The following is a 13,583-nucleotide window of genomic DNA, read 5'->3' on the forward strand; positions in this document are numbered from 1 at the left end:
CCTGGCAAGTACCCAAAAAATAAATCTATTCCACGCTACTGTTAGAAATAGCAGTAGCTATTTTCTAAGTTAACTTAATTAATAGCAGGTAATGGACTTCTCCTCCAAGAACTTATCCAATCCTTTTTTAAACACAGCTAAACTAACTGCACTAACCACATCCTTTGTCGACAAATTCCAGAGTTTAATTGTGTGTTAAGTGAAAAAGACCTTTCTCCGATTAGTTTTAAATGTGCCACATGCTAATTTCATGGAGTGCCCCTAGTCTTTCTATTAGCTGAAAAAGTAAATAACTGATTCACATCTACCCGTTCTAGACCTCTCATGATTTTAAACATCTCTATCATATCCCCTCCTCAGCCATCTCTTCTCCAAGCTGAAAAGTCCTAACCTCTTTAGTCTTTCCTCATAGGGGAGCTGTTCCATTCCCTTTATCATTTTGGTCACCCTTCTCTGAACCTTCTCCATTGCAACTATATCTTTTTTGAGATACGGCGACCAGAATTCTACACAGTATCCAAGGTGCGGTCTCACCATGGAGCGATACAGAGGCATAATAACATTTTCCGTTTTATTCACCATTCCTTTTCTAATAATTCCCAACATTCTGTTTGCTTTTTTGACTGCCGCAGCACACTGAACCGACGATTTCAATGTGTTATCCACTATGACACCTAGATCTCTTTCTTGGGAGGTAGCTCCTAATATGAAACCTAACATTGTATAACTATAGCATGGGTTATTTTTCTCTATATGCATCACCTTGCACTTAACCACATTAAATTTCATCTGCCATTTGGATGCCCAATTTTCCAGTCTCTGAAAGTCTTCCTGCAATTTATCACAATCTGCTTGTGATTTAACTACTCTGAACAATCTTGCATCATCTGCAAATTTGATTACCTCATTTGTCGCATTTCTTTCCAAATCATTTATAAATATATTGAAAAGTACAGGTCCCATTACAGATCCCTGAGGCACTCCACTGCCCACTCCCTTCCACTGAGAAAATTGTCCATTTAATCCTACTCTGTTTTCTATATTTTAGCCAGTTTGTAATCCACAAAAGGACATCACCTCCTATCCCATGACTTTTTACTTTTCCTAGAAGCCTCTCATGAGGAACTTTGTCAAACGCCTTCTGAAAATGCAAATATACTACATCTACCGATTCACCTTTATCTACATGTTTATTAACTCCTTCAAAAAAGTGAAGCAGATTTGTGAGGCAAGACGCCTTGGGTAAAGCCAGGCTGACTTTGTTCCATTAAACCATGTATTTCTATATGTTCTGTGATTTTGATGTTTAGAACAATTTCCATTATATTTCCTGGCACTGAAATCAGGCTATATGATGAGCCCCCATAACTGGATAATAATGTCAATGTCCTGCTTTAGTATATACAGTATTGTAGTAACTCGAGCGGTAGCAGCTTTGGAACAGCCAGAGGAAAAAGGAGGCAGACTCTCAAACAAAAGCTCAGTGTAAAGCAAAACAATGAAGGCAGCTCACCTTGACTCCAGGCAAGTTACAATCTTTAAACATAGCAGGTCTTAAACTTCCTGTCACACTCAAACCTTAAAAGGTAGCAGCGTAGGGTGGGTCTCTGTTACCCAGGGTCCACTTAATCCTTCTGTGACCTGAGATCTTATACTCTGGTAAAGGGCTGGTCCCTTCAACTTGATTCCCTGTGGAACTGAACCTTAAGAAGGACCAGGTGAGACCGCTGTAGCCAGTCCCTTAAGGTGGCCTGAGGGAGGGCATGGCATCTGCATTCTGGGATTGTAACTTTAAATTTGCATGTAAATACTTACTCGCATTGGCGCACATGCACCGGGGTCCCCTTCCACTCAACTTTACTTCTGCTATGGATAATGCATAAGTTGCAAAACAAAATTCTAGGCAGATCAGCAGGATTTTAAAGGTCAGGGTTAACAGGGGGGAAGGGAAGCTATTAAACTTAATGGGTTTGGAAGTCCTATCCCTTAATTAGGTGAACTGGGAAAAAAGTGGGAAAACAATCAATTGCGTTGGCACGTGTGGCTTTTAAAATCCCTCCACTTACTTGGTAGAAGCAGCATTTGCACGCGGACATGCTATTTTATAACATACGCGTTTATGTTATAAAATGGATGCATTCCTAGGTCCGTGCCAATGAATTCACGCACATCTGTGCCCATGCACCGCATTGAAAGTTACCATCCTTGTGTTAAAATGTCAATCCTATCCTAATTGCCAGCTTCAGATTTTATTAGTGGTCCTGAATATTTACCTGAAAAACAGGCTCTGCACCTTTGTTCTTATTTATTTATTTTTAGTTATCACAGCAATAGCTATTGAACATACCTTCAAATTCTTTGCAGATTGTGGGCACCGTCCTGCAGCTCGTATGAACAAGAGGATTCTCGGTGGCAGGACCAGTCGGCCAGGACGTTGGCCATGGCAGTGTTCGCTACAAAGTGATCCAAGTGGCCACATCTGTGGTTGTGTTCTGATTGGAAAGAAATGGGTCTTGACCGTGGCCCACTGCTTTGAAGGGTAAACCAAACGGAGGCATTTTCATTATAATGAGCCACAGAAATAATTGCAGGTTATGATCCTTTTTAACAGACTTTCATACAACTGATCCATATGAGATCATCTCAGTGGTTTTCTTAGATGTCAAAGTGCAGCTACTAGAAATCTGCACTAATCCCTGAAACCAAATGGTGGTGTTTTCATATAAACTCTAAAATTACCATAACAAAGAATAGTGGCCGAAAACGATACTTTCAGTTAGCTACTTGTACAACAGCTTAGATTATTTCAGTGATTAAAAAAAATGTATGTTTAGAAAAGGGAAAATTAAATAGAAGCTTTGACTTCTGCTTGAAAATTAAATACAATTTGGAATGATTTTAATTGTGATATTCTACAACATTCAAAATTAAGCAAGATGAAGAACTATCCCCAGTTAAAGTAAGACAAATGGGAATGGCAGCATTAATATTCTGGCTTGTTGGTAGTCCGGGGAATTCCTTAGTTTCTATTTTTGTATCAATACCTTTTTATTCAGAGTCTAAAAGCCAAACCTACATATAATATTAATCCATTGATTTAAAGTGACTTTTGTAGATTTTATATAGAATGTTGCAATGGTTTCATTTATCATTCAAAGCAGAACAGTCTTCTCTTAAACTGAATACTCTGTGAACTGGGTGTATAGGTAAGGTATGAAGATTCCGAGGCATCTTGTTAATAGCTAAAAGCTTGGATTGTACATTCAAATTACTGATACTAATAGCTCACAGAAAATGTTTCATAGAAATATAAAAAGTTATTGCATTTGGAGTCAGCCCTTATAGCAAGTTGTTGGGACAACTTCTTTATCATTCCTCCCAATGGGGGGTAGTAATACAGTTGTAAATGGCTACAGCAGAGCGAGGCCAGTGCCATTAACAATTTCTTCTGTGCAAGAAAATGGCCCGGATGCCATTTTTCTTAAACGGAAAAAATGAATAGCACGGGCCTCAGTCTGCCTGCGCTATTTATACCATTTTCGGTGAGCAGCGGAGTTAAGCGTCATAGCTTTTGCAGCCTGCCGCTGTCAATAGAGTGTGAAAAAAAGTGGCGGTTTGAAAACCACTTCAATAGTTGGTTTCTGCTGATGAATATTTCTTTAACTGTGGCATATGAGATATTCATGCTATTCTGTGCCAATTTAAGTGGCTCTTAAGCCCCAAGGCAGCTCGTTGAGTGAAACTCGGCCAGAGTCAGGCAAGATTCAATAAAGTTCTATTTTACCGATCCAACTCCTTGTGTTTATTGCTATTTAAATTGGTAACACCTGATGGAGGAGGAGGGACTAGGGTTCACTATGTGAAGAAAGAAGACATGGGATATGCAGATTTGGGAAAGCTGCAAGACAGGGGTTGAGGGAGAGCCCATAAGGGATTGGTGTTTTTTGTTTGTTTTTTATTTTGCGGTGGAGGGGACCCAACATTTTTAAAATGAAAAACAAAAATGAATGAAATTTGAACATATTTCTTTCATTTCATTTTAAAAATTAAATAAAAACTTGGTGAACACTAAGAAAGTTTGATATTAAAATGTATCTAACTTAGGAGCCTATTTATTAAAAATTTTCTCCTGTTTTGTATACGGGTAAAATGCTTAGTAAATAAGGCCGTAATTGTAGCAGTTTGATAATGAGAGAGCTGAGCGTTGAACACAGACAAATGGTAATTCCAGGATTGGGACTCATGGCTTATAGCAACTACTTTGAAACAGAAGACCGTGTAGGGAATGCATTGCAGGCATTTTTAGTGCTTGCTATCTGGAAAGTAGCTACTTTTTATGCTAATATATGTAAGTATTGGGGGGGGGGGGATTTTGAATCTGCTCACATTGGTGCAAAGTTTGTGCAAACCTTTCACCTCTATCCTTGCAACAATTTTCAAAGGAAATGTATGTGAGGACTTTCACTTTGAAAATTGCCTTGTGCACAGTACACTGTCACTTACACCAACCTTTTGTGTGGGTAGAGTTTTGTTAGAAAAGTGCATGCACAGATTTGACAATGCAATATACATGCATACTTTCCCTCCCATGACTTAAGCACACCCCGGAAATGCCTTTGCTTAATACGGCTAAAACTGTATAATGCACCAACTTTATCCACACCAAAGGGGCAATTTTCAGGCAGCCAATTAATGCAGCTAGAATGCTTTTTAACCTGCATAAATCGCTTTGAAAATTGCCTTGTGTGCTCAGTACTGCACTGTATCTTTGAGAATAGTCTTTATTAAGGGTTATAATTTCATTGTCACTCCAGGAGAGAAAATGCTGCTGTGTGGAAAGTAATATTTGGCATCAACAACCTGGATCATCCATCAGATTTCATGCAGACCCGTTTAGTAAAGAAGATTATCCTCCATCCCCGTTACAACAGAGCAGTGGTTGACTATGACATTAGCATAGTGGAACTGGATATGAACATCAATGTGACCAGCTACGTGAGGCCCGTCTGTTTGCCCAGCAAGAAGCATTTGGTTGAACCAGATACTTACTGCTACATCACAGGCTGGGGACACATGGGCAATAAAAGTAAGCACAACTCTTCTTTCAGAAAAGAAAATCCTATAATCTGAATTCATCATTTAATGATTTGGCTTCAGCAATAAAATATGGCTTGTGATCTTAGCTTTACTGCTTTGTGTAATGTTTGTGAGGATGCTTACATGCATCAGAGTACCTGCAGCAGTAGATATTCCCAATCATTGCTTAAGTTTTTGATGTACTCAAAGCACCAGGTTGTCGCATTTTGTGTGTGTGTGGGGGGGGGGGGGGGGGGGGGGGGGGGGGGGGAAGGGGATAAGAGATGGAGGAAGTGAATACTTACAGATATACTCAACCCCTCCACCCAAACCTACTGCTGAAAGTAGTAATGAATTTACTGCTGAAAGTAGAAATGAATTAAGTGGGATAAATTCTGTTATTACAACATAAGAATTCTAGTCTGTTTTGCTGGGTTTATGAATTAAGAAGGCATCCCCCAAGGTTCCAAGGAAATAGAAGCCCTGGTTTCCTACCATTTTTTATTCTATTTCTTAACTTAGCATTATGGCAACTTATGGTTCCTGCCTTTTCTTTGCAATAACTTGGTTTTATAAAGAAGGACTGACAGAGTTCCTGCGCTAAAGCACCACAAATTTAGGAACTTTTTTCATTAAATTTGCTGTGCACGTTGGTTAAGGCTTTAATTGTAATCTGTTGTGAGTTACAGAAGATATTTTAGGGGAAGTTCTGAATAGCCTTCATTATTTGCAGTAAATGTGGGCACTTTAATCCCATGTACATTGCAGTCAGTTCAACAAAGGGAAACCACCCACATGCTTCCCTTTTAAAAATCAACAGCTGTCAGCTACAATCTATGTGCAAAAAAGGGCACTTTGCATTTATTTATTATTTTAAAAAATGCATTACCCACTCTAGGTACAGTTTTAGGCAGGTAGCAAATAAACTTGATAGATAAAACAAAAAACCTAATCAAAACAGAAAAAAATCAATACTAATTTAAAACTTATAAAATATGGCCTCAATCCTGCGAAGAGGTGCCAGTTGTAACTAATAAGTACCATACGATCCATGAAACATGTCCAGCTGTATCTAATGTCCATAGAAGCATCCTTCAAGTTAATCTCTAAACACGGATGTAAAAAAATATAAGCCTTAAGTAGTTCCTAAAACAAATTAACGATGGTTCTAATTCAAGATCACTTATTTTCCTGGGCAGATAAGATGGGGAAAAATAGCATGTGTACTTTTGAAAATGTCAAATGCCCAAGTTGGTTAGTCTCTCGACCTTGAATGTGCATCTCCAAATGCCTTTTTTAGCTCGGCTAAAAAGCATGTGCATTCTGAAAGCCAGATCACACTTTTAGCCAAGCAGAGAAACTGCCCTTTTACCTGGGCAAGTGGCTTTGAAAATTGTCCACTTAGTGCCAGACAAAATCTAGATATACATATATCTGTGTAAATATATTGGTTTAAAACTAAACTAAATGAAAAAATTGTTTCCACTAAAAAAGTGAAAGTAAGAGCTATGAATACAATATTTGTAGACATAAAGGGTCTGATTTTAAAAGTATTTATACATTAAAATTGGTTTTTTTAATCCACTCTGAAAATTCACGCTTAAGTCTATGGATAAAAAATACCTGCAGACTTTATTTATTTAGGGCTTTTTTATACAGACATTCATGATACCAATCATATCATATCGGTTTACAAGAAACAATGGTGGGCCACTGAAAGTTACCCTCTATAAGAGCATGTGATTTCCCCACTGGAAGATCATGAGAGGACAATCTAGACATATAAAAGAAATATATGTACTGTCGACTTTGAACCTAGCCTTGAAAAAAAACAGGTCTACACAGTGTGTATATATTTTTCTTTATTGTAATAATACTGAGTGCTATGAGTGTAGATCAAAGAAGAGCAATGTAATGAGATCATATCTCAACATCTCCATGAACAGTATTTCATCTAAAACACCCATGGCTGACACAGGATGGCACTTTTTAATCCATTTGGTTTAAAACTATTGAAAACTTGCATTGCAGATCATACTGTGTTGGAAACATCAGAAATCAGCCCCACCCTTCATTAGTTTGTTCTGTCTGCAAAGATTTACTCCAAATAAGGAGCCTGCAGATATATTATTGAATTTAGCAAGCTTAAGACGAAGCCTTGGGTGTATGGTCATTAGTACAGTTCAGTTTGCTTGTAATGAAATGGGTGGGCTTGCTATACCATATTGTAGGTGAGGAGTTTTATTGAAACTTATTGTGTTCTATATAAATGTAAATCCTTTTTTATTCCTTTCCTGAAATTAATGTAAACAAATAAAAGATAAACACATGGCCCTATTTTTGTAGTAATAGCAGAACAACCCTGGAGAATAACCCTGCCCCTGATGTAGTGGCATCTTAGCTGTGTCTATTCTCTCTTCACTTTAGTGCCATTTAAGCTCCAAGAAGGGGAAGTTCGCATTATTTCACTTGAACAGTGCCAGTCATATTTTGATTTGAAAACTATCACATCCAGGATGATATGTGCAGGCTATGAATCTGGGACAGTAGATTCCTGTATGGTAAGTACCTTTGCATAATATTCAGATTTATATTATATTCTAACAAAAAGCAAAACTGCAGTTCAGCATACCTTCCATTTTAGAGTGCCACAAAATTGTATTCAGACAATTGCAACTGAATACAAGCAACCCCTTTTGACAGAAATGGAGACAATGGCATTGTACTTCCATAGCTTACAGTTTGTTATGATGATATCCTTATACTCGCCTTTTCAGTTTTATTTTAGAAAGGCATCATAGTAAAGATATATGAGCCAGCCTGGTGGCTCAGTGGCAAATCCCCAAGTGGGTCTTTACCTCCTGGGTCAACTGGGGATGCTGTGGAGACAAGAGCTCACAGTCCCCGAGGGTAAGGGAGTTATTGTCATTGCTTAAGGATCACACCTAGTGGCCAGTTTCTGATCCCATGATTGCAGGCTTCCAGAACGAGTTCTGATGCATGGCCCTTGGGCCAAGACTGCCACTGTAGTGACCAGATTCGGTATGCTGGGAGGGGGAGGGGGGGAAAAAGAAATAGAAGAAAAATTCCTCAGGTGGCTGTGAACCAAGGCTCATGATATCAGATCCCAGCCCCAATTTCAATTAAGCTGAAATTACAAAGGAGCAGGAGGAACCTGCTGGGTCAAAAAAAAAAGTAAATAGAGCTTTACATTTTGGAAAGAAAGGGCCAACGTATTAAGTTCTCATTCAGATAGGACCTATATATATATATATATTTTTTTTTTTAATTTTATTTATCTTAGCATTTGTATGTTGTGTTATCCACAGTCCTGAATGGCTCACAATTCATAAAAAAACAACATTTAATCGCTAAACCAAAATTTAAATCTGGTTAGTGGTTAGTGCAGTTAGTATAGCTGTGTTTAAAAAAGGATTGGATAAGTTCTTGGAGAAGTCCATTACCTGCTATTAAGTTCACTTAGAGCAGGGGTCAGGAACCTTTTTGGCTGAGAGAGCCATAAACGCCACATATTTTAAAATGTAATTCCATGAGAGCCATACAATATGTTTAAAACTAAATACAAGTAAATGTGTGCATTTTATGTAAGATCACACTTTTAAAGTACAATAAGTCTCTGAAAATATTACACCAGGCCTTAAGACACCAAAACATCTCCTATTAGGAAAACGGACCAAGTCAGGCTGCTATAGAGTCCTACACAGAAACTACACGGCAGCAGAAAACCTCACCTGAATCACGTGCTGTCCCTCACCTAACATAGAATAAAGAGACCAAAACGCATAACAAGAAGCATGCAGAAAAAACTGAATTGGAAACTGCAACAAGCCAGAGTCTCTGTATGCAGTGTAACAAAGGAAAAAAGAAACATCACCCATCCTTATAAAACAAATCAAGAAATATAAAATCATCAGCAGTAAAACTGTACTAACAAAAAGAACATATTTCGAAACAGCTGATGAGTGGAATATCCAATAATTAAAAACTCATATAAAACATTTCCAGATACCAACAAAATATTTCAAAATAGCAGACACAAAGATCCAGTAATGAAAAATAATAAGGATACAAAAATTTTTTTGCTCTGCATACCTGGGAACGTTTGATATCCAGGTGTCCTGAGATTGTTCTGAATTAGCAGGAGGTGGGGTGGTTTGCTTGGAACTTTCTCCTCTCTCAGTCACATACCAGCGCTCTCTCTCACACTGGCTCTCAATGACACACCTATACACACATGCTCTCAGTCACTCACATATACAAATGTTTTTTCTCTCTCACTTATATAGGCTCTTAATTACACATTTACACACATGCTGTCTATCTTTTCACGCTTACACACACACAGGCTTTCAATCACATAAATACATGCTGTCTTTTTCTCTCACACACAGACTCTCATTCACATGCTTACAAACATGTCCTCTCTTTCTCTCATTTACACACAGGCTCTCAATCACATACTCACATGCTCCCTCACCTAAATCAGCTCTCAATCACACACAGACACACATGGTCTCTCTCTCTCATTTAAACACAGGCTCTCAATCACATACTCACATGCTCCCTCACCTAAATCAGCTCTCAATCACACAGACACACATGGTCTCTCTCTCTCATTTAAACACAGGCTCTCAATCACATACTCACATGCTCCATCACCTAAACCAGCTGTCAATCAGACACAGACACACATGATCTCTCTCTTACTTATACACACAGGCTCTTAATCATACATACACATGATCTCTCTCACACACAAAGGATCTCAATCATACACACATACTCTTTCAAACAAACAGGTTTTCAATTACAAACTTACACATACAGGTTCCCAATGGTAAACTTACATTCATGCTCTCTCTCTCACAGGCAGGATCTCAATCACAGACATACTCTCTTTCACATATACAGGCTCTCAATCATTCACATACATGCAATCTCTCACTCACACACACAGGATCTCAAACACACATGCTTGCTCGCTCATTCACTCTCTCTCTCCCCCTCCCCCCCCCCCGGGAACTCGCGGCAGCAGAAGCCACCTCCCAACGCTAACCTCCTTCATTTTCAGCCCTCGCGGAGGCGAAGGCGGAGTCCCATCGGCCGCGGTTGAAGATTTTCATTTTCCTCCGAGCCGCGCTGCAGTCTTCTTCCCGCGCAGGCACCCGATGCTCTCCACTTCCTCTTCCGGGCCGCGGGAAGAAGAGAGCACCGGCGTGCTCTCTTCTTCCCGCGGCCCGGAAGAGGAAGTGGAGAGCATCGGGTGCCTGCGCGGGAAGACCCGCGCAGGCACCCGATGACTCCAGCGCTGGCACCCGGCTGACACCCGATGACTCCCGCGCAGGCACCCGGATGACTCCAGTCGGCGTGCTCTCTTCTCCTCCCCCCCGCGGCCCGGAAGAGGAAGTGGTGAGCATCGGGTGCCTGCGCGGAAGAAGAGACCACGCTAGTGTGGTCTCTTCTTCCCGCGCAGGCACCCGATGCTCTCCACTTCCTCTTCCGGGCCGCGGGTGGGGGGGAGGAGAAGAGAGCACGCCGGTGCCGCTGACTCCAGCTGTCCTGCCGCGTTCCGCCCGGGCTGACAGCATTTTAAGCCCGGGCGGCGGAGGACCGGGGAGCAGCTGGGTCAGCGGGGAACCGCGAAGTATGGCGACACGTGTCTGCGAGCCAGATGCAGCCCTCAAAAGAGCCATATCTGGCTCGCGAGCCATGGGTTCCCGACCCCTGACTTAGAGAATAGCCACTGCCATTAGCAATGGTAACATGGAATAGACTTAGTTTTTGGGTAATTGCCAGGTTCTTATGGCCTGGATTGGCCACTGTTGGAAACAGGATGCTGGGCTTGATGGACCCTTGGTCTGACCCAGTATGGCATTTTCTTATGTTCTTATGTTCTTAAAACTGTAGTGCTGCATATATCAAATGACATGAAGTTATCATGGGGCACATTTAAAACTAATCGGAGAAAGTTCTTTTTCACTCAACGCACAATTAAACTCTGGAATTTGTTGCCAAAGGATGTGGTTAGTGCAGTTAGTATAGCTGTGTTTAAAAAAGGATTGGATAAGTTCTTGGAGGAGAAGTCCATTACCTGCTATTAAGTTCACTTAGAGAATAGCCACTGCCATTAGCAACGGTAACATGGAATAGACTTTCGGGCGGATTTCAAAAGCCCTGCTCGCGTAAATCCGGGCGACACCAGTCCAGTCCAACAACAAGTGGGTTTGTGTCTCCCTACCAGCAGAGGAAGGCAGAGCACACACACTTTCTCCAAGACTTCATCACCACTACATATAGGTGATGCAGCACAGAGAAACCTTTCTAGTTTCTGCCTTCAGTAGATGGTAAGGCAGAAACTCCCAGAGGGGCTTGGCTATAGAGGAATGAGGATCCACTCCATCTCTGGGCCTCTTGTGGGGAACAAAACCCCAAGGAGGACATGCACTTTGCATCGGGTCTCTGTATAGCATAGAATGATGCAAAAAATGAAAATTCATTGGTGGTGCCACAGGTTCCAGGACAACTTTGAGGGAGCTGTGGGCCAGGCCACTGGTGTACACAATAGTGCAAGCCCACTTGGAAAGCTCCTAGTCCCAGAGTGGAGTCAGTAAAGCCAGGGGGCCTTCCCCTTGTATTCTCCTTAGCTTAAAAAAAAAAAAAAAAGTTGAGATGTTTTTCTTCTGCAGGTTTGCTGTGGAGCTTCCTTCAGCTTGACCCCCACCCCCATTTCTTCCCTATTCTCTCTGTTTGCCATCTTTCCCTATCTGCCTGTATTTTTAAGGAGTTAAAAAAAAAAAAAAAAAAAGGCAGCTGCAGCACTGTTCCTGTTCAGGCTGGTTATCAGGAGCTTTGTGTGAGTGCTGTGCCATCTGGTCTTCCTGCAGGGTAAGTTATACTCCCTTAGGTCTCTTTGTATAGTGCCTCAGCATGTGGGTGTATTTAGTGGTCTGAAGAAAGGAGACAGGCATTATTGTTGTGGCACATGTAGGCTGCCTCATTCTCAGGACCATTATGTGCCCAGCCTATATGCATGCTGGCGCAGTCCCAGGGGAGTGGTTCCTAGGCCTCCTCAGGTGTCTGCTCACTTTCCCTTCAACTGGTTAACAGTTGTCTGGGAGATTCGGGGCCAGATCTTGAGGCAGAGGAAGTGGACAGCATACCAGTTTTAGCAAGAGCAGCAACCATCTTGTGACAGCTTCCCCTGTGTGTGGATATGGAGAGAGAGGGAGGAGGTTGAGAATGCTCTAGGTGCTTGCCTTGGTGGAAAAACCTTGCAGCAACATTGATCTAGCTAATCCATCTGGGCAGGAAGAGTTTGCCCTGGAGTTTTCACTTTAGGCATCATTCTGTGCTATACAGAGACCCGATGCAAAGTGCATGCCCTCCTTGGGGTTTTGTTCCCCACAAGAGGCCCAGAGATGGAGTGGATCCTCCTTAGCCAAGCCCCTCTGGGAGATCCTGTTGATCAAACAGACTCTGGTAAAGAAGGGGAAGATTTCTTTAGTTAAGGAGCTTCATACAGCGATTTGGATATTTCACAGAGAGGAATTAGCATCCCTAATTGACCAGGTGGGTGAGTGATGTTTCCGTATTGTGGATCCCAAGGTTGAAGAGACTCCGGTGTGAGATCCAGTTATTAAGGGGTTCCAAAAAATACAGTAAGGCTTTTCCTCTTCACCCTGAGGTAGAGGAGATGGTCTTGACAGGGAGGTGCCTGAGAGTAGTTTCAAGATTTCCCTTTCTCCAAATGTGGTGCAGCGGCTATTTCAGATGCCTAATGTGGAGGCACTGGTTACAGCAGTCACAAGACTACAATCCCAGTTGAGCGTAGCAGCACTCAAGGATCTCCAGGATCATAGGACAGAGATTCCATTAAAGCATCTTTTTTCTGCCTTTGCTTTGGCAGTCCAAGTATCAGTTTGTAGCGGTTTGGGAATTTGCGCTCTTATGTATTGGATTCAACAGTTCCCTAAGAATGAGGCTGTGGTTAGAATAAAGTCTGCAGATGCCTTCTATGATCTCTTTTGCACCTCCTCGAGGACCCTAGCTTCTTCTGTGACAGCCAGGAGGCTGCTGTGGCTTTGTAACTGGCCAGCAGATTCTTGAAATTGCAGCAAAAAAGCTTCCTTTGGGGGTAAGCTCCTCTTTGGAGAACATTTGGAAAAACTTCTTAAGAACTTGAGGGATTCCAAGCCTCAGAGGCTGCCTGAGCATAAGCCTTGGTCTTTCTGCAGATCCAAGAGGAGTCAGGGAGAGTGTCAGGAGGCATGGAGAGAGCAGCCGGGGAGGCAGTACTCCTCCTATTCCTTTCAAGGTTCACAGTCCTCTAAGGGAAAAAGTTGGTCTTTTTGTACCTTCAATAAGCCTAGGTCTCACTCCAACCCTGCCACAGGAGCCAGTCATTCTTCTCAATGAGTCTCGGCAGGTTCGCTCTCTGGTCACTCTGGTGGGATGTAGCGTATAAAGGTTTTATCAGGAGTGGTTGC

The 13,583-nt window shown here is 41.6% G+C and overlaps 1 protein-coding gene across 3 annotated transcripts in view; it reads left to right on the forward strand.

Moving 5' to 3' along the window:
• CORIN (corin, serine peptidase) overlaps nt 1-13,583 on the forward strand; it is a 513,735-nt gene that overhangs the window by 398,057 nt on the left and 102,095 nt on the right. For all 3 annotated transcript variants that reach the window (XM_029588293.1, XM_029588313.1, XM_029588304.1), the window contains exons 19-21: nt 2,365-2,539; nt 4,815-5,086; nt 7,504-7,637. In XM_029588293.1, the coding sequence (XP_029444153.1) occupies nt 2,365-2,539; nt 4,815-5,086; nt 7,504-7,637 (581 nt within the window). The remainder of the gene's footprint in view (nt 1-2,364; nt 2,540-4,814; nt 5,087-7,503; nt 7,638-13,583) is intronic.

This window comes from Rhinatrema bivittatum, chromosome 1, assembly GCF_901001135.1.
Source record: "Rhinatrema bivittatum chromosome 1, aRhiBiv1.1, whole genome shotgun sequence".
Classification (NCBI taxonomy): domain Eukaryota; kingdom Metazoa; phylum Chordata; class Amphibia; order Gymnophiona; family Rhinatrematidae; genus Rhinatrema; species Rhinatrema bivittatum.